Raw genomic sequence first — 26,929 nt, forward strand, 5'->3', positions numbered from 1 at the left:
GAGAAAGGGAAGAGATTAATGGAAAGAGGGGCGAGAGGGAGATAGACAGATAGAGGAAAGAGAATATAAACAGAGAGAGGGGAGGAAAGAGGAAATGTACGGAAATAGTGAGAAGGAATAGATGGACGAGAAAGGGTGAAGGATGAGATGAGCAGGGAATGGGGGGAGGAAGAGACGGACCAACAGAAGACTGGAATAAATACATACCCAGGCAACTCCGGGTACTCAGATAGTATTATTTTAAAACGCGTCTGAGAATCGCGGGGCGCAGGAACATTTGATTGCTGGACTCAGTTTGACGACCGCCGGGATAAACGCCAGAGAAAAGAAATATGTATGGAGCACTGCAACGTATGGAAACGAATCTTGGTCGGAGCAAAGACCAGAAAATAAGAGAATCAAAACGTTTAAGTTATGTTGGAAATTTGAGATGAGACAAGAAGTGAGGATTTCCCCACAGAAGCGGCGAGCAGAGAACAATGTGGAAAACAGTGAGAAAAAGGAGCGAAGAGATAATAGGACATGAGTTAAGATTTCAAGGAACAAATTTCATGGAACCTGAGGGAACTGTGGGGTGTAAAAATTGTAGCGGAAGAGAAACGTTGGAAAACAGCCAAAAATGAGAACGTTGGGTACAAGTCCAACTATGAGATGAAGATGTCAAACAGGAAAGGAATTGGTGGCAGTCCGCGTCAAACCTGTCAGAATACTGATGACCCCGCTAACCACATACAAATAATACAAATATAATCATTTTTCTTCGTGTTATACAGTGTGATCACAATAAGTAGAATTTCATTATTTGCTATCCTTCATGGCGTTAGAGCTGTAACGACCAACGTATTGTTGTGCAAATTTCTTTAGTAAGTGTTTACTAGTGGTTTCATTGAAAGCTCATAAACGGTCCAAGGCTTCCAAAAGTCTGTAAATATACCAAAGCCGCGCTGTTGGCAGGCAGAGACTCTACTAGCTAATGTGGAACTAAGTTCATACAACCACAAACAGATGCAAAAAAGTGACTTTATTTATTCATCAACAAAATTTCGTGCGTCACGCTCAGTTGTTGGCAGCATGTAGGGCCAATGTTAGAGCCCAGCCTCAGGAGATGGTGACGCCGGCGTTCTCGCTAATCCAGTCGAGGTAGGCGCTGACGCGCATGAAAACGTCCGGCCAGGTGGACTCGCAGTCGAGCAGACCCCACGAAGTGATTCCCACCACCAGTGGCTCGCCGTCCGAGTCCGTCACCACCAATGGGCCTCCGCTATCGCCCTGCAACAAGAAACAGTGAACTCTTCAGTTCTGAAAATACAGACTCTGTAACACTGATTGTGTACTCACTACAATCCACATTCTCTCATTAGCGTCTAACAGACAATTCTGCATCTCTGTCAACAAATTTTAAAGTTAAATCATAAGAAGCTGGAATTCAGTAGACCTTCTCTGGCTCCTTCCTATGTACCATTAGTACTAATGACATCTGAACCAGAATTAACAACTACATAGTTAACAACTACTGGCGATACCCGTTATTGATAATGGCTAATGGCTCTGAGCACTATGCGACTTAACTTCTGAGGTCATCAGTCCCCTAGAACTTAGAACTATTTAAACCTAACTAACCTAACGACATCACAAACACTCATGTCCGAGGCAGGATTCGAACCTGCGACAGTAGCGGACGCGCGGTTCCAGACTGTAGCGCCTGGAAACGGACGGCCACTTCGGCCGGCAGTTATTGATAATTCTCATGCGAATTTAAATTGTATTAAACTGAATGTAATCCGGAATCTTGGGAGGAACACACAATGGTGTTCGCTATGAAAGATCGAAGTCAACACAAATAAAACTGAAGCTGTCACATATATGCTGCAATAAAGATCAATGCTACACTAATTGAATTATATGATAGTCGTCTCTCACGATCGAAAACTGCCAAATCCATAGTATTAGCTCTGGGCTGTCACCTTACCTGGAAACACATAAAGCCGAAGCATGAACTATGATTCCTATCGAAGCAAATTATCCACTATAACCTTAATATATCTATCATCATTTATTCAGTCAGAAGCCAAAACATTCTTCAGCAACTTTGAATGCAAACGTTTTAGGTTAGGGTTACCGTGAGTGTTATTGACATTAAATGAAACAACAAGTTTACTGTTACCAGTCACTGTGTACTTTTCTCCACAATGCGTTTAAGGTTTAAACCTTCCTCATCAGATGCATTTACATTTTTTAGCATGACATTTGTGTGTGTGTCGTGTTACGATTTTTTGGAGGAACTTACGTCACTTGTGACGCTACAACGCAGTCCTTGCTATGAATTTTTTGCTTACTGAACACATGAAACTGTTTGTATACGATGTATTCTCAAGTGTAAATATGTATTGTAAATACTGTGTTTAAATTATGTAATATTTAACACTGGCAAGTCAGGGCATATTTAGTTAACGTTGAAGTCAGAGAGATTGTTTTGCCACGCCTCTGCTGCTAGTCCTAGCTGTGTTACATCTAACGGCTAGTGTGTGGATCTAAGTACGACCTGAAAGTAATGGTCGGCATATCTGGAAGCATGGTCGGGCAAGTTATTATGGATTAATGTGCATAGTGCTGAAGAAACGAGGACTTAAATGTGAAGCGCACTGTGAGCCCAAGTCGCAACAGTAAAGGCCCGATGCCACATTGTGTCCCTACCGTGGACTTCCGTCGATCCACCGACAACGAGGGAAGTAAGATCTACGTAATTTTCGTAGGATAAAATTGTAGAAGGCTTGCCAGTGACTGTGATTTTCTCTGAAGTTGAACAAGCACTTTATAATCAAAGTGTTGCAGTTACATTTCACCCGACAAGAACACCAAGTAGGTTCCTTCCAATCCTTACCTTATCGAACCGAGTGTGTCACGCGATTATCAAGAGAAAATATGTTAATTATCAAATTATTTGCATAGACGGTGAACGGAAATTTCAGACTGGTTATCGTAGTTAATTGTTGCACTTAATAAGCTTACGCTAACCGTAGTAACTTAATAATAGACTGAAGTAATAAATTTGATTATTAAGATTTATTTCAATGCATATTCAGCTGAAGTTAATTCAAGGATATTTCACGAAACTATAAAGCTTATTCCACCTGACAATCCCCCAATTAATGAATTATTATCAGTCAAAACATAGTTAATCAATTATTGGCAATATATTTCATTATCAGTAGATTAAACTGTGCAAAGCACCTAATTTTAAAGACAGAATGACAGTCCAATATTCAAAATCTCGATAGACAATTATCTGTGTTGTCAGCATTGCACTTAGCTGACAAATTATGAACACAATAAGTGTAGTTAGATTGTTATGACATTGTTTTTATGACTACTGAGCCTGACACAGCACTTACGTAAAAGTCCCCGTTCCACCTGCTGCGCTATAAACAGGTAAACTTTATTTGTGACACAGTTATTCACGTACTTAACAGTACTGTCGCTCATAAGTTTAGCTGGCGACCGATTATCAATGGCTTTTACAACTAAATCTTTTCTTTCGACAAAATTTCCACTGGCAAAATTTATTTCCAAATTATTTCCATTATTTCATTTACCGATCGTTATTGAATGGAATTACTCATTCAATAAAGATCAAGTTATAACGTCTCCTGTTTCCCGCGGAATAATCATTATTTACATCGGATTCGGATGCCTTATCCCGACGCGGGTCAAAATTCATAATTCACGGTCATTGTCAACTTGTAATTTCGCAAATCCCGGGAAGCAGGGGGGTGTTATGCACTGTCTCCAGTAGTCACAGGTTCCTTTCACTGTCGTAACACATGACATGTATACTGTCATGACAGTCTAGATGTGATGTGTTATGACAGTGAAAGGAACCTGTGACCACTGGAGACAGTGACGTAAGTTCCTCCAAAAAATCATAACACGATACTGTCATGACAGTCTAGATGTGATGTGTTACGACAGTGAAAGGAACCTGTGACCACTGGAGACAGTGACATAAGTGCCTCCAAAAAATCGTAACACGACACACGCACACACAAACACACACACACACACACACACACACACACAAACAAACAAATGTCATACTAACAAATGTAAATCCACCTGATGATGGACGTTTAAATCTTTGAAACGCGTCGTGGACATAAATAAACAGTGACTGATAACAGTAAACTTGTTGTTTCATTTAGTTCTTCAGTAACTCCGCTTCTTCCCCTCGGCAGCTAAAATAGCTTCTCTTGCATTTACCGTCGATAATATTTGCTACAGTCAACCTATCGAAATCATTCAGCTCCATTTTAGATTCTACATCTCTCCCTCCTCATTATGGACTCCTTATTACTATTTATGTGTTTTCCCTAATCGTAACATTTTATGCCACAGGTTGTCTTACATGCCCACATAAACGCACGCACGCATTCTGTCAGGAGTTCAAAGAAATTCCTCCATGATGCCCTGTGCCGGAAATAATTTGATCTTCCTTACAATTCAAATAGGCAACAGTTTTCGAAATTTTAACGTTTAAAGGGCTTTGAGTAACTTCAGGACGATAGTGGGACTGTTTGGATCACTTGACACCAGAAGTTTAATTTATATGAGAGGATACTTAAATAGGCAACGACTATCTAAATGGATCAAAGCGACTTTGTGAAGAAGTTAATGAGAACATGAGGCGAGTGGTGTTGAGTCTGTTTTGGTAGTGTCGTCAGTGAACTTATTGGCTTGATAAAATGTTCCTTCCTTTCCGCGTTATCTTCACAGAACGCATACTTACAGTGCATATATGCTGACCATTGGTGCCCATTGCACAGACGGCGTTAGCATCGACAAGTTCGCCGTACTGTTCCTGACAGTCTGCATTGTCCCAGATCTTCACATCAGCGAACGAAAGGTACCCGGGAAGCAGCCAGTCATCTGAAAGCAAGGTTGCGTTGTGTGATTACGTCGGCAAACTGACTTTAACCTCTAGAGCCTACGAATATATAACTTATTAAATTGTGCTATTCTTCTTTTCTCTAAGCGATACTGCAAACTAGAGTATTCATTACATGGTTACGTGTTGTAAAGCAGTCTTATTTACAGATTAAGCTCAAAACTATCGTTACGTTCTTACAGCTGAATTAAGTAAAATAAGATCAATTGTAGACAAATAAAAACAGTATTAAATACGTGTACATAAATTTTATTTACATCTAAGCTGTTTTCTGGATACAAATTCGATTACATCATTACAATGTGAGAGGAAAGGTAATACTTGCGTTGTTTGATTTCATCTGCTACTAACAGAGTTCGTTGATGGAATGTAATGCTGGTAGCTTTCAGTTAAGTTTTCACGTAAATATGAGTCTTGTATTGGAGAAGACTACTGATGATTCGGGTAGAAAGTAAGAATTAGTTTTCGACAACGTGTAAAGTTATTATTTACATGACTTCGGTTTCGTCTTACAAATGATGATGATTGACGATAACCCTATATATATATATATGGAATTGTTGGGTGTAAGACTGCAAGGGTTAAGTTCAGACACCTATTCGGAAAGGAGTTACTTCCGCCGAGCATAGTGGTCCCTTTCCTGGGTAATACGTGATGGGAGCACTTCAGTGTATCCGTTGAGTGTAGGGGAGTATAATGGACGTGTGTATAGTGTGCTATTATATCCGTTGTGCTTGAACATGATGAGAGAAGGGGGAGCATGAAAAACATTGCCGGCACATAGCACACTGCACTCGAATAGCACTAAGTAGCCTGCCAAGCTTAATATCCCTGTCTTACGGGCGAATCACCATCAACAGTGCCACATGCTCTAACCCCAATGAGACGGTGTGAAGAGGTTTAAATTCAGTCTAGTATATTGGTGCGAAGCCTGGCGATCAGGAGCTTTACGGCACTACTTCTCCTCCCCTTGTCCGCCAAGTAGCGACACTGAAAATTTCTTCCATCGACGTGATTCGAACCCCCCCAGTCGAGTACCATCACACAGCCATGTGTTGGTAACCTCGGCTACAGAGATGCGCATTAATGTGTTTACATATAGTCTACAGATATTGTAATGCAGCTACTAACTGAGGTCAGGTATAGGCTGTAATTACCCTATGGCAGCGAAACTTTAGAGCTATGTTAGTGCGTTAACGCGGAATTGATTTACTCTAGAAAAAATTAGTTTCACTGTTGGCCACCAGTTGCAAACATGGCGCTGCTCAGCTTCTCGTCGACGTCTCCGATGCTGATATTGAACAAATTGTGAAAGCGGCTGTTAATAATAAAATAAACATTACGCCTTTGTCACTCGTTTGAACGTTTCTACACACGTCCCATTACCGGTCCATTACGTAAGGAAACGTTTCTGTACGTCTTTCTTGCTTTCACAGTGACAGATCTGCAACTGGTAGCCAAAACTGGAAATTTGGTTCCGCATTAACGCGCTACAAAATTTACTAAGATTTACTGCCAGGAAATGGTTACAGTCAACATTGGACTTTATCAACACTCATGCTCATAAATTAAGGATAATGCTGATACATTGTTAAACAACGCTCTGGTGGGCGGGTTGCGGGTTAAAACTCCCCCGGGGTATCACCATGCAGTCCATTTGACCTACGGTCGTCGCACGGTGGCGCTGGCAACAGTCCACATACGCAGAAGTGTATTGGGGCATGTCAGAGTACGGTGCAGAGAGTAAGTGTGAAGACGTTTCCAGACGTGCTAATGGTCACTGTGTGTTGAAAATGGCTCAAAGAACACATATTGATGACGTTATGCGGGGTAAAATACTTGGGCGACTGGAGGCTGGTCGAACACTGAATGTCGTAGCACGGGCCCTCCGTGTGCCACAAAATGTGATCTCAAGATTATGGCAAGGATTCCAACAGACAGGAAACGTGCCCAGGCTCTACAGTATGGGACGTCCACAGTGTACAATAACACAAGAAGACCGATATATCACCATCAGTTCCCGCAGACGGCCACGGAGTACTGCAGGTAGCCTCGCTCGGGACCTTACTGCAGCCTCTGGGACAGTTGTCTCCAGAAACACAGTTCAGTCGACTGAACAGACAGGTTTTATTCGCCTGGAGACCTGCAAGGTGCATTCCACTGACCCCTGGTCACAGGAGAGCCCGCACAGCCTGGTGTCAAGAATACAGTACAAGGTTTTTTGAACAGTGGTCCCAGATTATGTTCACGGACGAGTCCAGGTATAGTTCGAACAGTGATTCTCTCCGGGTTTTCATCTGGCGTGAACCAGGAATAAGACACCAATCCCTTAATGTCCTTGAAAGGGACTTGTGTGGAGGTCGTGGTTTGGTGGTGTTGGGCGGGATTATGATTAGTGCACGCACACCCTTGCATGTCTTTGACAGAGGAACTGTAACGATCAGGTGTATCGGGACGTCATTTTGCACCAGTATGTCCGCCTTTTCAGTGGTGCAGTGGGTCCCACCTTCCTCCTGATGGATGATAACGCACGGCCCCACTGAGCTGCCATCGTGGAGGAGTACCTTGAAACAGAAGATATCAGGCGAATGGAGTGGCCTGCCTGGTCTCCAGAGCTAAATCCCATCGAGCACGTCTGAGATGCTCTCGGTCGACGTATCTCTGCACGTCTTCAAACCCCTATGACACTTCAGGAGCTCCGAGAGGCACTGCTGCAAGAATGGGAGGGTATACCCTAGCAGCTGCTCGACCACCTGATCCATAGTATGCCAACCCGTTGTGCGGCCTGTGTACGTGTGCATGGCTATCATATCCCATATTAATGTCAGGGTACATGTGCAGGAAACAGTGACGTTTTGTGGCACATGTGTTTCGGGACGGTTTTCTTTACTTATCACCAATACCGTGAACTTACAGATCTGTACCGTGTGTGTTCCCTTTGTGCTTATTTTACTAGTGACAGTGTGTGGCACCACATTCTGCAATTATCCTTAATTTATGAGCATGAGTGTATAACTACCCGATTTGTGTGAGGGAGGCCATCACCTAATGGTCTGCAGGACTATGGTGGTGGACGATGTACGAACCTGAGTACAGGAATATTTAAGACTCAACCGAATATGGAGTCTGCAGATTCTGGGGGAACTCTCGGCAAATGTGCGTTACCGAAGAACTATTTTACTGAGGATATTTGTTGTGTAAGTGTCTGGTTATTAGTGCAGGAGAGAACTGCGTTACACGGGTGCAACAGAAGTATTAAAATTAACTCGAGCAGTGTTTTCTGCTGCACAACGAGTTTATTAGCTATTATTTACGTAAGCAACGAGTTTTGTTTCAGCAGTTTGTCATTCTCAAGTTATCCTGCAGTACATAGACTACAGTTTCTTCGTATAAAATTATAAAACATAAGGTAGACTTCTTACATCTATTTTTGTAGATATTTAGGTTTTCATGTGTCACAGTACAGTTTTCGAGTGTCTGTCAGGATTGTTTCTTAGTTTCCGTGCTGTTGAGGCTTGTTAGAATTTTATGAATTTTGTGCACGTTTTTATTTATAGTTATGTTAGTTCGAGAGCAAAATCCATTCCACTGAGTCATATATCCTCATAATGACTTTACATTTCACATTCGCAGAATGTCGGCGATAACAGTTGCGTACAAGGATCGTATTATCCTACGCCTCCATGTACTTTGTATACTTATACAGTATACATATATAATTATTTCTGAAAATAGCAAGCTGCCGAAAATAAACATTTTGCTTATGCAGATAAGGAACTAATAAAATCATTGTACAACATAGAGCCGGAAAAAGTACAATAATATACTATTCATTGACATGCTGGGGCCCATCTGGAAAAAAAGAATCGGATTGGGCCATGAAACTGGACGCATTTTGCAGGTTATATACGCTACTAGAGTAAAACGCTTTGCTGCCACGCCTTATGTAAAGCAATTCAGTATTTTTTGTAAGGTCACTACCGAGGTTGGTCATAGCAGAATTACCACATACACTGATCACCCAAGACATTATGTCCCCCTATCGTAATAAACCGGTCCAGGCGATAGCACCGTCGCCTGGCGACGAATGACTGCAAGTAAGACACACGCACGCTGCATGTAGTATTAGTGTGCTCGTGTGTAGAATGGGAAGGCACACGTTCTATCTGGGTTTGACCGAGAGTAGATTGTGATGGCCCGGAGGCTCGGCACGAGCATTTCGGGAACTGTACGACTTGTCGGGTGTTGGAGAAGTGCTCTTATGCCGCGTGGAGTGGTCGTACGGTTTGAGGCGCTGTGTCACGGATGCGCGGCCCCTCCCACCGGAGGTTCGAGTCCTCCCTCGGGTATGGGTGTGTGTGCTGTTCTTAGTGTAAGTTAGTTCAAGTTAGTTTAACTAGTGTGTAAGTCTAGGGACCGATGACCTCAGCAGTTTGGTTCCTTATTACTTCACACACATTTGAACATTTGAGTGCTGTTGTGGTGCCTGTCTTCGACATGTGTCGAAAACAAGGTGAAATCACGTCCAGGTGTGAGATTGGGTGGCCACCCCTCATTACAGATGTCGGACGTCGTAGGCTGGGCTGACTGGCAAAACAGGACAGGAGGCGAACTGTTGCGAAACTAACGTCAAACTTTAGTGCTAGGCAGAGTACAAGTGTGTCTCAACTTACAGTGCGCCGAACATTCCTAACGATAAGCCTCCGCACCCAAGTGTGTCAATGTTAACACCACGCCACCGGCCACTACGACTAAAATGGGCATGTGACCATTGGCACTGGGCGTTGGCGCATTGGTGGAGCGTTGCATGGATTGACGAATCCCGATAACTTCTTCATCATGTCAATATGACAGCGTCCACCTGTCGTCTTCCAGGGATACAGCTCCCTGACACCTGTACTGCTGGATGGAGACAAGCAGGCGGCGCCTGCATTATGCTCTGGGGAACATTTAGGTGAGCATCCATAGGTCCAGTGACGCTAGTGCAAGACACCATGACTGCCAAGGAGTATAGCACAGTGGTTGCAGACCACGTACATCCCTTCATTACGATCATGTTTCCCGACGGCGGTGACATTTTTCAATAAGACAATGCGCCATGTCACATGGCCAGGAGTGTTATGCAGTGATTCGAGAAACACAGTGGCGAGCTAGAGTTGACGTCCTGGCCCCCCAATTCGCCAGATCTGAACCAGATCAAGCACATCTGGGACGACAGAGCTTATCGGCCCCCTCCCCGTAATTTACGGGAATTAGGTGACCTGTTGTGCAATTGTGGTGCCAACTACCTCTAGTAACCTAAGGCCTCATTTCCATGCTACGACACATGACTGGTATTATTCGTGGGAAAGTTGGACATACTGGCTATTAGGTTGGTGGTCATAATGTTCTGGCTGATTAGAATAGACTCATTTGTATAGAATGCAGGTTGCAGACTTTGGCTAACTGACAGGGCTTTGGAAAAGTGCATTTAGTATTCATATAATTTGCTTGAAAAGTGCTCGTGAAAGCGTGTGGCAGCCATGAAAACGGGGCTAACACAACGTATACAGAAAAAGGCAGCGAGAATGGTGAAAGCTTTTTTCATCCATGTGAGACCATCACGTAGATGCTGAGAAACATAAAGTAGGAAGCTCTCTAAGATAGATGTCGACTATTCCGCGAAGGCCTACTTACAGAGTTTCGAGAACCAGTTCGTAGTGAGGAATCAGTAATTCACTGTAATGATCTGCTTATTGATACTGCAGGGAACGTGTAGATTAGTTGCAGCAGGCACAGAGGCACTTAAAAATTATTCTTTTCGCGATCCACACACGACTGAACAGCGAAGAGGCACTAATACGTGGTACAATTGGATTATCATGCGGTATGATCTACAGATAATAGGTGGAGGTGTAGAGCCGGCCGAAGTGGCCGTGCGGTTCTAGGCGCTGCAGTCTGGAACCGCGAGACCGCTACGGTCGCAGGTTTGAATCCTGCCTCGGGCATGGATGTGTGTGATGTCCTTCGGTTAGTTAGGTTTAACTAGTTCTAAGTTCTAGGGGACTAATGACCTCAGCAGTTGAGTCCCATAGTGCTCAGAGCCATTTGAACCATTTTTTTGGAGGTGTAGATGTAGATGGTAAAGCAGCCTGCTGCTGATCGCTCACCGTTGCTGGTGAGCCCCCACCCGGCGACGGTGGCGTCGTAGCCGGCGAACGTCTCGCTGACCTGCGACCTCGACGGCAGCTTGATAGGCTTCACGTAGTCTGCAACGAGAGAGGTACAAACTAAAATTGGACAACGCATACTTCCATCTCTACTAGTTCATACTAACTTGCAATGTCGTCACTGCAAGAGATTAACAGAACAACAGATAGTTTCTTATGCACTGCCCAACAAAAAGAGTGAAGCACCCACAACGGGAGGCGGAAACGAAATAATACTTCTCGAGATGAGAGGGTATGTGATGTTTTTTGTTGCATCCCCTGTGGCCTGGATGCAGGCACTGATTTGGTCGTGAAGGCTGTCATAAAGCCATTAAATCGTCTCCTGAGCTGACAGACAACCGTTGTAACTGAACCTTGATATCCTGAATAATGCCTCTAGGGTGTTCATGTCCGAACTGATCCCATGTATGTTCCACCGGGGGGGGGGGGGGGGGCAAATCTGGGGATCTTACTGACCGTGGGTGTGGGAGTACCTCAACATCATAGAGAAACGTGCCTTGTATGGATTGTTCTGTTGAAAAATAATATCAGAATACAGTCGCATGAGAGGTAATACATTGACGTAGGATGACCATTTCGTACCAGTCACTACCAGCCTTGAGCCGAAGTCACACCCAGTCGCTCCACACACCGTGCACCACGAGTAACACTGCTGATGGTGTGTACGAATACGAAGTTACGCTGACATCAGACCATGCTTTCTGGGTGCTTCACGTTTTAGTCATGCTTGTAAGGTTATCACTTGCAGATTCTCTACGGTCGCAGGTTAGAATCCTGCCTTGGGCATGGATGTGTTTGATGTCCTTAGATTAGTTAGTTTAAGTAGTTTGAAGCTGTAGGGGACTGTTGACCTCAGAAGTTAAGTCCCACAGTGCTCAGAGCCATTTTTTGAAAGGGAAACATTGTGTGTTAATGTAAACATAACATAAGTAGAGATAAAGTAGAGCTTCAAAAGCCATCTGTTACGTTTTAGCAAATGTTTTTAATTATTTATGTACTATCGTAAGGTGACACATAGAATACTTAATAAACGTATACAGAGCTAACATCATCTGCGAAATGAGGTAATAATACCTTCGTCTTTATAATTAAATGTTTCATTGAGACATTTAAGTCTCTTTTTATTATCTCCGATAAATGGATGGCATTTCTGCCTAGAAAGCAAGAAGACTCGGGTTCGAGTCCCGGCCGCAGCACAAATTGTAATTCATTTCCTCTCTTTCGATCTTTATCGGAGTTTCTTCTTTGTAGAAACAAGCTAGGCAATTACTTTCGTAATAGACTGATTATGTACAAGATATCTAAGTACATTCTGTAATAAAGGGATGATTGTTGATACATAGCTACCATGTTAATGAGTGATTTATATTATTCTTAATTAGTTGATTCTTAATCAGTTGAAACACACAAACGCCCTCCCCAATACCACCACCCCCCCCCCCCCCCCCGCTACCCCCGCTACTCTCCGCCCCCCACCACAACACACACACTACGTAGCACTTGTCTGACCCTAGCAAAGTGTCCATCGGTCGTCATCTTGTCCTCAAGTTGCTTTACGAGAAGTGTGATACTAAAAAGTTCCAGTGCAGAGATGCTGTTTGTTGAGTTTATCAGTCCTCTCCAATCGGGTCAACATCCAGACCCTACGGTCCATCGTCCATGATGTCCTAAAAGAGGTCTGTAGCAGTGTTTGCCTTATTACGTTACTGATGCTGTCGGCATCAGTTATAAAATAACAAACACCGCTCGGGTTTGACAGACGGCGAGAACCCGGGTGCAGGTGGACATAATTTACGAGTATGTAGCATGTTAAAGCTCTCAGATTAGACCAGATGGTGACAGTTAAGCCTCCGCTATACAGGCCACGTAGTAATCCTCGGCTTTCAAAAGGGCTACAGGTTAAGTGGGAGACCACAGCATGGTGTTTCCCCAGGCGAGTGGCCACTGCAAGGCACAGAGTGGAGCGAGGGAGTCGTGATGGTGTAAGCTGTAAGGCAGCAAATTATTTCACGACAGCTGCCTGAGTGACACAGTACTAGTAATGCCATGTACACATGGAGAGAACAGCAAGGCTTTAAAACACGTTTAATGACCATCTCTATGCTATGAGGTGACGAAAGTCATGGGACAGCGGTGGTGGTGGTTATTGGGATGTTTAAGGGGGACTAAACAGCGAAGGTCATCAGTCCCCCCATGGGACAGCGATATTGACATATACATATGGCGGTAGTATCGCGCACACGTATAAAAGGCAGTGCGTTGGCGAAGCTGTCTTTTTTACTCAGGTGATTCATACAAAAAGATTTCCGAAGTGATTAGGGCCGCACGACGGGAGTTAATAGACTTTGAACGCGGAATGGTAGTTACAGCTAGACACATATGACAACCTATTTCGGAAATCGTTAGGGAATTCGGTATTCCGAGATATACAGTGTCAAAAGTGTGCGGAGAATATCAATTTCCAGGCATTATCTCTCATCAAGGACAACGCAGCGCCCGAAGGCCTTCACTTAACGACCGACAACAGCAGCGTTTGCGTAGGGCTGTCAGTGCTAACAGACAAGCAACACATATGAAATAACCGCAGAAATCAAATTAGGACGTACGACTAACGCATCCGTTTGGACAGTGAGGCGAAATTTAACGTTAACAGGCTATGGCAGAAGAGGACTGAAGCGAGTGCCTTTATTAACAGCACGACATCCCCTACAGTGCCTCTCTTGGGCTAGTGACCATATTGGTTGTACCCTAGACGACTGTAAAACCGTGGCCAGGTCAGATGAGTTCCAGTTTTAGTTGGTAAGAGCTGACGGTAGGGTTCGAGTGTGGCGCAGTCCCGCGTAGCCATAGACCCAAGTTGTCAACAAGGCACTGTGCAAGCTGGTGGTGGCTGCATAATGGTGTGGGCTGTGTGTACACGGGATGGACTGGGTCCTCGGGTCCGACTGAACCGATAATTGACTGGAAATGCTTGTGCTCTGCTTCCGTTCATAGACTTCATCTTACCAAAGAAAGACGGAAGTTTTATGGATAACAATGTGCCATATTAGTGGTTCACGAATGTTCGTGACTGATTTGAAGAACATTCTGAACAATTCAAGCGGATGATATGGCCACCCACACGGGTCGACATGAATGCCATCGAGCATTAATGGTACTAATCGAGAGGTCAGTTCGTGTACAAAATCCTCCACCGGCACACTTCCGCACCTACGGTCGGCTGTCAAAACAGCGTCACTCATTATTCCTGCATGGCCTTCCAACGACTCGTTTATTTCACTCCACCTATAGTTGCTGCACTGTGCTGGGCGAAAGGAGGCCGGACACGACATTAGGAGAAATCCCATGACTTTTGTCACCTCCCAAGATCGTACTCCAGGCGGATGTAAAATGGATGTGCCCAACGGAAAAGAATAAACGCTAAAATGAAGATTTGGCCCTGTCTGACTACCCCCTGGAGCAGATCTTAGGATCTCTTAATTCTATAAATTATAATCTAAACGTAAATGAATAATGAAGGCAACTAATCCTACTAAATAATAAACGTTGTTCCTGCTTATATATTTATTGAAGATTAAAAAAAAACATTTAGATTACAAAGTTTACATTTCCTAATTAAAATTACTAATCAGTTGCCCAACTCTGCCCCTTATTATGACTGCATGGTTTAATATCAATAACTCGAAATGACTGACATCACCTACGTACCAGACACTAGAAGACACTACTTTCAAAGGTGATCTACAGTGGTGTGGAACCTCAGCGGAAATAAACGTGGTCACAACTGTTTAGCTTTTATAGTCCTCATATGCCGAAGCAATTTGCGATATCACCGTATGTACTGCATCCGGTGCGTCGAAGTGATGGTTCTCGTACTCGTCTGCGACGATGGAAGAACTCCAGCCACAAATAAACTCTTTCAAACACTAGGACGGCAGAAGTCGGTCCTCTGACTAATATACTCTAATACGGTCTTCTCCTCTCTGTGTTCTACAGACGAGAAACGCGAACTCCCAGGCGCAAGGAGGGAATTCAGATAACGTCTCAACGTAAGTATAGGCAGAAGAAGTGCTCTCAATTACTGAACGCTGCGTACTCAACGACGACTTCCAACCTGGAGGTGAAGTCTAGAATCGTATAGGTCCGCAACAGTACAGTGCCTAACTGTTCTAACTATAAACTCTCCTGAGAGCAATGATAGCAAGTCCATCTGTGGCAACAAAGCTGATATCGAGCGACCATCACACACAGGCGCTCACAATGGAAGACCACGTCTCTCCACCGCTGGCTTCCCAGCAAGGCTCAGCTCCCCACCATCACAATTCAGAAAACTAATCATATTCCTGAAACCACGGAATACTCTCCATCTATACAGATTCTTCCGAACGACGACCAATCATATTTTGTTCTTTTTTCGTCCAGCGCGGGAAGTTTGCGAGGAAAAACCTGTACTCGTACAATGGTATGCTTGTGAATAAAAATCCTTGGAAATAACCCAGCATGCGTGGTTTCTTAGGTGACGCTTCCTCGTTCCTCTCACCTGCGTCCAAGATTTTCGTAGTTTCCGAAGTATAATCCTTCCAGTCCGGCTACAAAATCGGCCGGCCGTGACTCTATTGTGCCCCAGCGCTTAGGTGTCCCAGCGCCCATCTTGCTACTTCCTTTGTTTAAGCAGGACCAACACACCTGTGTGGGTCTTCCACCCAGGGCTTGAGTTCCGCCTGCCGTTTCATTTCCACTGTCATTCCAACCTCTACTAGTATGATAATAAAGACACTCCGACACCTTTCATGCAATAAGCATTAACAATTATTTACAAGGCATACAGTCCCCTTTACCTAATTGTGTTTGTAGGTCACGGCAAAGTATGAGGATGGGTGATTGTAAGGTTGGAAATGATAGCCACTTTACAACCTCAGTGTATGGTTCAAATGGCTCTGAGCACTATGGGACTTAACATCTGTGGTCATCAGTCCCCTTGAACTTAGAACTACTTAAACCTAACTAACCGAAGGACATCACACGCATCCATGCCCGAGGCAGGATTCGAACCTGCGACCGTAGCGGTCACGCGACTCCAGACTGAAGCGCCTAGAACCGCACGACCACAACGGCCGGCCTCAGTATATGTTAAATACTTGACCTTAAGTATCTAAGAAAACGTTTAGAAAATTTTTGAAATTTAAATGTCGTTAGAAAGCGCTAAGTGCTCTCATTATCAAACACTGAATTAGTGTAGCCTGGGTCATTTGCGATCAATTTTAAGGAAAAGCTAATTCTCGTGCCTTTCAATGTATATGTCGTCATAATATCTGCTGAATTACGTGTCGTGCAGTGATATGATTTCGCAGACAAATTAAGTGGTATACATAGAGCTTGCTGCAGAATATGTTTGGAATAGAGTTAGTAATAAAGAAGTCATAAATTAAAACGTCATTCCGTGATTCTGAAGTATGACTGCATGAACAGCGAAAATGTAGAAAGTGAAAAACTTATTTCCTTTAGTTTTGTGGCGGGTGTCAGCGAGAAAACGTTTAGTAAAGACTGGTAGTCATTATACACTCTCATTTTCAAGTACTGGGTGAGTGAAGTCGAGGTATTTACGCGCCTCAAAGCATACACAGTTTCTATCTGTAAGACTTATCTTACTGTGTTAAACCTTTAACATAAGATTGTACCTCTAGTAGTTTATGACAGCATTTTAGACTTTCCTTTATGGTAATAATTACATGCAATAATGTAAATCAAATTTTAGTTGCTTCTGGAAACTGTCATACAGGCAACCTGCAACTGGCACTATGCTACCATGCCACCCGTTGGTTGTTTAGCAATACAGATCCTTTCACTGATGTGAGAAATCGCATTTCAGATGACTGTATTTTCTTTCGACAACTTTTTATTCATCTATGTCTCTCTTCCATACATCAGTGTTGGCGCAGCCGTGGTCATAAAATCTGAATCTCTTTTCTCACCTTAGCTTAAATGTTTGTCGATTTGTTCCATATATTTATTGAAGTCGATGAAGCTCTTTTCTGACTTTGATATCATCGTCAATTAATCAATCACAACCAGGAGAAATGAAGCTTGAAACTCTTTCTATTGGCTGATCGTCAGTTATTATCTTGGCTTCATTGGATCTCTTTCTTGTCTCTGTCATACATATTTGAAAATTATAGCTTTTAAAAATGATACTTAGCATAATATGTAATGATTTCTGAAGCTTGAATGACATAATCATTTGAAAAAAGTGCAATATTTATATTGAATTTTAGTCCGGCAGCACATGCTCCTTTCTGTTTATAATTATTTCGTCTGTATGTATTTTTGAAGAGTGTTAGAGAGAGGCCACAACCTTCATTAATTAGAATATCTTCTGTTAATTTATCTCTCATATATTAAATAAATTTTGTTTTGTATGAATGCATGATCTCCCGGCTATATGAATTAATGAAATCTCGGACTTCCAGTCGCGTCGGGTGGTTACAAACCCACGAGCTATCGACCGAGCTAACCTCGGCCATGGTCAGGTTGGAAATGATCGCCGTATCGCCGCGGCCTCGCCGTTATATAGCCGCCCCGCTGACTGTGACGTCACTGGTGCTCTCTTCCTCGTCAAATATCGTAACGTTTTCGTTTAGCGTCCGTTGCACCCACTTCAACCTCGCGATGACCGCATCCTAGGCTGTACAGAGCTGAGAAACGCTGTCCTTATTGATGGTGTTTTCAGATGTTTCTATTTCTGTAGCTTCTTTTTAAAGGACTAGAATTCGCTGTCAGTTATCTAAAGTGTGTTCAGCCACGTCTGATTTTTCCGGATAGCGTATGCGTAAGCACCTCTCGTGTTCCGTCTGCCGTTGATAACTGTTTGGCCGACGTAGCAGCAGCAGCTAAACTGATATGGCATCTCGTCCACTTCAGGCGTTCTGAGCCCTAGATCTTCCTCCACAGGCCTCATGAGGTGTCGTAGCTTCTCTGGGGGCATGAGCACTGATGAAATGTTGTATCTCTTCAGGAGACGGCTGAACTTTGCCGACACTATGCCACAGAAAGGTAAAGTTTCCTGCTATGTTCTTCGATAGTGTTTTTCCTGCGCGTCTCACCTGAAATAGCCTTCGATAGCCGGCGGTGATTATTGCCATTTTCACGGAAGACTTTTCGGAAGTGGCTTAGTTCTAGCGGCAGATTCTGTCTTTGCATACATTTTGGATAATCCGAATGAAGTTTCTGGGGTAGCCTCTCTTTTTCATTACGTTCAATAGCTGCCTCCTTCCTACCATATCAAGAGCCTTTATGTAATTTTGATGGCACTGTAGCTTTTAAGTTAAATTTTCTTCTTCAATATCTGAGATGAATGTACCATCAGTGCCAGATAGCCCTTTTCTGAATCCTTTTCTTCCAGTGAAACAGAGTGTGCAATAACCTAAAGCCTACTGATTACTATTTTTGCATATATTTTATAACCAAAATTTATCAAATTTATTCCACGTCAGTTATTACAAGAACTTCTATCATTTTTCCTAAAAACCGAGAATTCCTCATATTTTCTTTATTCTTCCGGTGTGATTTTCCTTTCTAACAAAGGGAAAATAAATGCAACTACCTAAATTTAAGACTCATCAGACGATTTCTGAAGAGTTCCAAATTCATTTTATCTCATCCTGGGGCTTTACCATTTATAAACGATTTCAATCGTCTATTAAGTTCCTCTCTACCTACCGGAGAAATTCCCGCAGCACCCGTATCTATGCTTTGGTCTTCTTCACTCTCTCTATGGCGTTCATTATGCCATAATACTTTTATAATGCTGTGTCCACGAGTCCTCCTTCAGTTACATTTATAATTCCAGTTTCTCTTTCATCGCCATTAAGATATTTCACAAATTTTTAAGCCGTCTATTGTCTCCTGTTGAATTTGTTAATATATACCGAGATTATTCCTACAGTTTTCATGTTACAGACTTAACATTACTGCTCCATCATTTGCACTCCTCTTCAATTTAGTGGTTCCAATTCTGTATCATTTTTATGTATGCTACTTGTATTAGCTTGACATCTTCTCAAAGGTCTTCATTCCAACTATTTTAACCCAACTTTTCCCCTCCATTTCCGTTTCTTCAGAGTGCTCCGTTTGTTGTTGCCTTTGTTGCTGCAGTTTTATTTTCCCATTCTTTGTTAACGTCAGTTGTTGGAATCCCAACCATATATTGCTGTAATCGACTTTGGTACAAGTATTTTGCCGGCCGAAGTGGCCGTGCGGTTAAAGGCGCTGCAGTCTGGAACCGCAAGACCGCTACGGTCGCAGGTTCGAATCCTGCCTCGGGCATGGATGTTTGTGATGTCCTTAGGTTAGTTAGGTTTAACTAGTTCTAAGTTCTAGGGGACTAATGACCTCAGCAGTTGAGTCCCATAGTGCTCAGAGCCATTTGAACCATTTTTTTTGAACAAGTATTTTATTCCTTCATCTAACAACAAACATATGCTATACGCTTCTTAGTTCGTGTCGTATTTGTAGCAGATACGTAGTCACTTGATGGGAAACTCGTGCGCTGATCTGTTAAAGTAGAAGGTTTCCTGTAGTCAGAAGTTAGCAGGACTGGAGGCATCTCTTCTGTCTTCATTTCCAAATGCCGATATATCTTCACGTAATGGAGCAGACAGCTGTTCCGCAGACGGAACAATTTGCGGTGCAGTGTACGAAAATGGGGACCATAGGGTAGGAATACCTATGAATTGAGCGTAGTACACTGTGCAAGTCGCCAACGTCAGACTAGACTTTCGTACCAAGCTGTTCATTTACATTTCCCAGTAAGACCTAAACTTTAATATTACACATGTTTCACCTGCTTTTACAGATTTATCTGATGGTGACAGCAAAGTTGAAATGCTTTGTGGGTTGAAAAATGTGGATACACTGCCTAATAAAGAGTCAATACCATACGGCTAATTTATATGACTAATAGGCCGTGTACTATAATACGTGGTTCTATATAGTTTCGGTAGCTTGGAAGTGTGCTGACATTAAGTAGGGAAAGAATACACATTTAGAGTACATTCCACCTTCAGATAAGAGCTACATCTGACAGCTTGGGTCATTTCCTACGGATTCTACAGGTAACCAGGCCACAGTGCTTAGTCATGACAGAAAACAGTATTGCTTGCACCTTTGGCGTGGAGCATGATTCCTAGTATTCGCAATTAATGTTTAAATTTCTCCAAGGAAGTCCAAAGAATATTGGACCAGAAAGTAAAAACGTAAGAAGGTCGCTCACGAAAATACTTCAAAGTTTCATAAATCGATAGTTTCTATGTGTCACAAGTCCTAGCACAAAGTTTTTTGTGTTATTATAACTTTGGTGTATCAGGTCGGCATCTCGAAATGCCATGGCGGCACTAATTTATAAGAACAGAGAGTCGGGCATACAATTCAACTCAGTGAAAAAAGCTTGAAAAATAACGGTGGCTCTTCAGTTCTTCCTAGCTTCGTGACACTTGTCGCAAACAACTAGACCACCCTTGTGATTATCTCTTTAAACTTTTAAGCAGCGTTCATTGCCGATGGGATTCAGGTGTACAAAGTCGATTATACTTTTAACGGGAGCTATCTGTATTAGCAATGAGGTGGCATTCAAAATCTTCAGGGGGCTTACAGGCGATTCTTACTGTGTACCATAACCACGTGACTGTGGAGACAACGCTTGATTGAAAGAAAATTTCTAAGCTGTTGTTCCAAGTATCTATATGCTAATTCCACAGATATTGCTACGTAAAATCTGGACTTGGAAGCCGTGTCCATACTTGGAACAGAAGTATGTAAGTATATCTGAATGGTTCAAATGGCTCTAAGCACTATGGGACTCAACTGCTGTGGTCATAAGTCCCCTAGAACATAGAACTACTCAAACCTAACTAACCTAAGGACAGCACACAACACCCAGCCATCACGAGGCAGAGAAAATCCCTGACCCCGCCGGGAATCGAACCCGGGCGTGGGAAGCGAGAACGCTACCGCACGACCACGAGATGCGGGCTAAGTATATCTGAATCGCACCTCGCAAACATAGATGACATTTCAATGAAGACACTCACCGGTGATTGTGATGGGATCGGACCACAAGATGAGGCCGACGTCGTTGAAGGCGGCGCCGTCGTCTGTAGTGTAGTAGGCGTCGTTCATGACGGCGTCGTAGGTGTAGAACGACTGGCTGTTGTCTCCAGACGTGGGCAGCCGCTCCAAGCCCCCGAGTAGCACCGTGAAGAACGAACCGCTGCAACAAGGCGCGGGCGGCGGATTAGGCATGTTTAACGTCACCATCTCTAATCAGACACTATGCAGCCTGGCTTCGGAAGATAGAAAGAGTGCGAGAAAACAGACTCGTTCAGGCCTGTGACCCGTAGGAAGTTTATCATCGTGATCAAAAAGATCATGTATTCCCACGATGTTAAAGCTTCGATTGGTATTGTTCCAAACGCTCCAATTACTTTTAACTCGGTGTATACGTCTGCGGCGCCCTTTCAGGCGTCTAGAGCAGCTGCTGGGTCCATAAGATAGCCGGGAATCCGATATTTTCATTTACAAAGATCATTTTTTAAATCCAAAATGCGTGTCTGACAAGAAATTATGTGTACAAAACGATGGTTTAGAGTGTCAAATTTACTGCCTATCGTGCTGCAGTACTGGCTTTTGTAGCGCTTCTTTGGGGAAATATCCATTGCATCATTCCGACTGTAGTTCATCAAGGAACCTCGGACGCATTTACATGTCGAAGAGAGGAACTGACCAAATAGAGCCTGAATAACAGTCGAAATATCGCGAGGAGATGAGCCTGAAATGCGCATTTCTCTACAACGCCCAATTAATCGTGAGTGAAATAGCATCTAAAGTTGTGTTGGCACTGGAATAACTCGTAATGGTGACATAGGAAACTGATGCAGGGCTTGTACAGAGTGTGCAAAATAAAACTGGTCCGTAAAATATTTAAAAGGCTCACACGGAATTTGCTACTGTTAATACGATTCTCCCAAATGCTCTGTCCTAAGAACCTCGCTGTGTCATTGCGTCTGAGTGAGTGACCAGTTGAGTGCAACACAAAATGATGTTTTCGATAAAGCAGTGCTTGTTTATTGTCGAGTGTTGTGCGGAGAGCAGTTGGCGGATAACTTGTGAGGAACTGTCTACGTGAAACAATGAAGTCTGCCTCGCAAAACGTGGTGGCTAAATGACGCGAATCGGACTTTGTGGCGAATAGAAACCAGAACTATCCCGAAAAAGAGTTGAAGCAAGAGTTAGTTTCATTGTAAACATTTTCCACGCCAGTGTTATTTTGCTCACACTATAGAAGGAGACATACCGACATATTCTGCAAATCCCAGCTTCCTCAGTTTATTAGTCCAATAACAGAAACCTCAGCACTATCTCGTAAGGTATGTGGTCTCTTAAGGGAAATATTACCTAAATGTTTGCTACTTTTGAAAGAAAGCTGTCTGAAAGGTAAGATATTTTTGAGGCTATTGTTGAATAAGCGCAATCGGGGAATACTATTATTTACTTCGTACTTTGGTAACTATAATAATTTCTTTTACTTATATACATATCATTATTGCTGCAATTCTTATATACTGACGCTTCGACGCAGTGCGCAGCCGTGAGGACGGCGGTGGTGGAGATGAGGGAGCCGCCGCAGAAGCCGGAGGTGTCGATCATGAGGCCCGCCTGGTACGGGAATTGGCCCTCCGCCGCCAGCGACCCTTGCACGATGCGGTCATCTACAGACGCTGCGGGAAGAAAGCCATCTGATAGAGAATTAACCCTGCAGGCTGCAGCCGCTGTGAAATTTTCTAGCGCATTAAAACAATGTGCTGGACAAACAGTCGAACTTGTTGTTGTTGTTGTGGTCTTCAGTCCTGAGACTGATTTGATCCAGCTCTCCATGCTACTCTATCCTGTACAAGCTTCTTCATCTCCCAGTAACTATTGCAACCTACATCCTTCTGAATCTGATTAGTGTATTCATCTCTTGGTCTCCCTCTACGATTTTTACCCTCCACGCTGCCCTCCAGTACTAAATTGGTGACCCCTTGATGCCTCAGAACATGTCCTACCAACCGATCCCTAATTCTAGTCAAGTTGGGCCACAACCTTCTCCACAATCCTATTCAATACCTCCTCATTAGTTATGTGATCTACCCATCTAATCTTCAGCATTCTTCTGTAGCACCACATTTCAAAAGCTTCTATTCTCTTCTTGTCCAAACGATTTATCGTCCATGTTTCGCTTCCATACATGGCTACACTCCATACAAATACTTTCAGAAATGACTTCCTGACACTTAAATCTCGATGTTAACAAATTTCTCTTCTTCAGAAACCCTTTCCTTGCCTTTGCCAGTATACATTTTATATCCTCTCTACTTCGGCCATTATCAGTTATTTTGCTCCCCAAATAGCAAAACTCCTTTACTACTTTAAGTGTCTTATTTCCTAATCTAATACCCTCAGCATCACCCGACTTAATTCGACTACATTCCATTATCCTCGTTTTGCTTTTGTTGATGTTCATCTTATATCCTCCTTTCAAGGCACTATCCATTCCGTTCAACTGGTCTTCCAAGTCCTTCGCTGTCTCTGACAGAATTACAATGTCATCGGCGAACCTCAAAGTTTTTATTTCTTCTCCATGTATTTTAATACCTACTCCAAATTTTTCTTTTATTTCCTTCACTGCTTGCTCAATATACAGATTGAATGATACTGGGGAGAGGCTACAACTCTGTCTCACTCCATTCCCAACCACTGCTTCCCTTTCGTTTCCCTCGACTCTTATAACTGCCATCTGGTTTCTGTACAAATTGTAAATAGCCTTTAGCTCCCTGTATTTTACTCCTACCACCTCCATAATTTGAAAGAGAGTATTCCGGTCAACATTGTCAAAAGCTTTCTCTAAGTCTACAAATGCTAGAAACGTAGGTTTGCCTTTCCTTAATCTAGCTTCTAAGATAAGTCGTAGGGTCAGTATTGCCTCACGTGTTCCAATATTTCTACGGAATCCAAACTGATCTTCCCCGAGGTTGGTTTCTACTAGTTTTTCCATTCTTCTGCAAAGAATGCGCGTTAGTATTTTGCAGCCGTGGCTTATTAAACTGATGGGTAATTTTCGCATCTGTCAACACCTGCTTTCTTTGGGATTGGAATTATTATATTCTTCTAGAAGTCTGAGGGTATTTCGCCTGTCTCATATATCTTGCTCACCAGATGGTAGAGTTTTGTCAGGACTGGCTCTCCCAAGGCTGTCAGTAGTTCTAATGGAATGTTGTCTACTCCCGGGGCTTTTTTTCTACTTATTAATAAAGAAAATTAGTTTCCTGTATGAGTCCGCAATTATTGTGAATATTTTCTGGATGAAAACGGCTAGTTCGCTTAATAAATGTCTTTGTTTATCACATTGCTCCGTCTACTGCTATCATCAGTTATCGGCAGCAAAGATCAAAGGAACGTGAATAGCGACAGGCGTTTGTTATACAGCGTCAATCTTCACAAGATAAAAAATCTAAAAGTTCTCTTTTCATCGAACACGCGTAATAATAGCAGCAAGCACCAATTTTATAATTGGAACATCATGTTAATGGATAATGTACTTTATGCATAAGTTCATGCGGCTGTTGTGTAAGATATTATAGTGTAGCAGATTCAATGAATACTTATTGTCAAGTTCAGATGAACTCCAGATGGACTAAGTGCCGCCATTTAAAAACAAAGTTTACGAATTTGAGACTACACTCATTTAAATCGTATTTTATAATTTGACTTAGAATGACTGTAATTTAAAGACTGTCTGTCTTTTTATAAGTATGAAGGGAGAAGAAATCAGAAGACTACGCCCCGGACACTAGCATCACCTATCGGCTAGAACCTGCATGTTTGTGAAATTTTTTGAGCCCCATCTGTAGTTCACGTTCGTACTTGAAGTCAGCGTGAGGTATAACTTTTTTTTTTTTTATATTGGACCTGAACTTTGGTTTGCAAGTTCTAACTTCTTTTGGTCACTGATCCACGGTTTGGAAAAATTAACTTTTTAGTTTTATCATCCTTCGTAGTTTGATGTTGTATAACATGGCAAGTAATGGAATGACCTCACGTCAACTTTTGAGGTACAGTATGTAACTGGGTACATATTATGGCCGAGCATGGTTATCGTCTCAGCCGCGATGACGTACTTGAACTTTACTGGAGAGTAGCAGAGAAGGTGGACATGACCAGTGTTGCTAACAGACATGACGATGCAAAACAGCCCCCTGTCTGCAGTAATATTGTTAGAGTTTACAGTAGCCTCCGAGTTCACCCACCCTCAACAGAATACCTTGACATTGCGAAAAAGCATCATGTATCATTTTTATTATTCTTACAGCACGTTTTTGAGCAATGACGTCTTTTTTCCTTAAATATATGTTACCACAAGACATTATTCCTTAAGACGTTATTGAAAATGTGCGAAGTGTGTCAACATACTGAAGTGTCTCCTCCTCAGGAATTGCAACGTTTCGAAGCGCAAACGTGAATGAACTAGGTTGTTTCAGAAGTTCCAAAATCTGTGTTTCCCGTTTAAATTTTAATCCCTCGTATGGAGAAAAATTTTTTTGCAGTTTCCTCAGTAGTTATTAATTACTGACCATGCGTTATACTTATAATCGCTGCATTACCTCTAGATGTGCAAAACTCAGTATGTTCTGTTTTTCTGAAATTGAGAGTGAGATCATTCGCAGAAAACCACTTAGTACTACTGTCAGGATCATTACTTATCATTTCTTTTGTTGCTGGGGGCTTATGTTTCTATTAATTACAATAGTAGTGTCATCCGCTAAAACAATCATTTCTCATTGTTGTAATTAGAGAGGAGGCCATTTTCATATATGAGAAACAATTGTGGACCTTGTATAGAGCCTTGTGGCAGCCCATAAATGATTTCTCACCGCTCAGAAGAATCCTTAGGAGTCGTCAACGTACTAAAATATATTGGCAACCGTGCAGTTCTATTTGACGCCGGCCAATATATTTTAGTACGTTGACGACTCCCAAGGATTGTTTGTCTTTTAGTTCTTTGTTTCTCCCAAGGATTTTGACGACTGTTTTATTCTGTCAGATGTGGATTGTCATGTGCTGTCCAGGCTCGTGTTTCGACAGAGTTTTGCAGATGTTTTACTGATTATCTACGGTTCGTATCGGATGCCTATCTGTCGGTTAAGCCATGTTTTTATACGCACTTGCACCTTGGAAGTCATAGCACATGAGGTATTACCTTGTTCGGTAGGTTATGTTGATTAATAGCGCTTTTATTTATGTCGTTTCATTCTATACCCAGATTTGACCTCAAGTTACGCCTCCAGGGTACGAAACCGGTCGTCATACAGGGAAACGCACAGTAAACAGGTAATGCGGATTTGGACTTTCACTCAGTTTAATATAGACTGTTTTATCATCTTTGATTTTAATTGCTTTGATTGTCCGTCACATTATGCGCAAGTTCTTTCACGGTGGTTGCCCGACTTATCAGATTACTTGTAAAGATATACTCACTGATTTGTGTTCTATGATATACTTACCAGGGATCCTCCTGGTTGCAGGGGGAGAAGGCGGCGTACGCGGCAGCTTCCTGAGGCGGGGCGGGGAGCGAAGCCTGCCGGACCGCCGCAGGTCCGCTGCCTGGAGGAGAAGTCAGTGGTCAGCACAGGACATACGTAACCGTCTTGTCCCTAGACGTGACTTACATATTATATGGCCGCTGCTA

At 42.8% G+C, this 26,929-nt stretch overlaps 1 protein-coding gene across 1 annotated transcript in view; it reads right to left on the minus strand.

Moving 5' to 3' along the window:
* Positions 1-1,098: 1,098 nt before the first annotated feature.
* Positions 1,099-26,929, minus strand: part of LOC124594247 (brachyurin-like) — a 30,462-nt gene continuing 4,631 nt past the window's right edge. Inside the window, exons 2-7 of the mRNA XM_047132610.1 lie at positions 26,745-26,844; positions 22,772-22,922; positions 21,237-21,415; positions 11,092-11,190; positions 4,784-4,923; positions 1,099-1,269 (exon numbers count right to left, since the gene is read on the minus strand). Coding sequence (XP_046988566.1) covers positions 1,099-1,269; positions 4,784-4,923; positions 11,092-11,190; positions 21,237-21,415; positions 22,772-22,922; positions 26,745-26,844 — 840 coding nt within the window. The remainder of the gene's footprint in view (positions 1,270-4,783; positions 4,924-11,091; positions 11,191-21,236; positions 21,416-22,771; positions 22,923-26,744; positions 26,845-26,929) is intronic.

This window comes from Schistocerca americana, chromosome 2 (assembly GCF_021461395.2).
Source record: "Schistocerca americana isolate TAMUIC-IGC-003095 chromosome 2, iqSchAmer2.1, whole genome shotgun sequence".
Taxonomy (NCBI): Eukaryota; Metazoa; Arthropoda; class Insecta; order Orthoptera; family Acrididae; genus Schistocerca; species Schistocerca americana.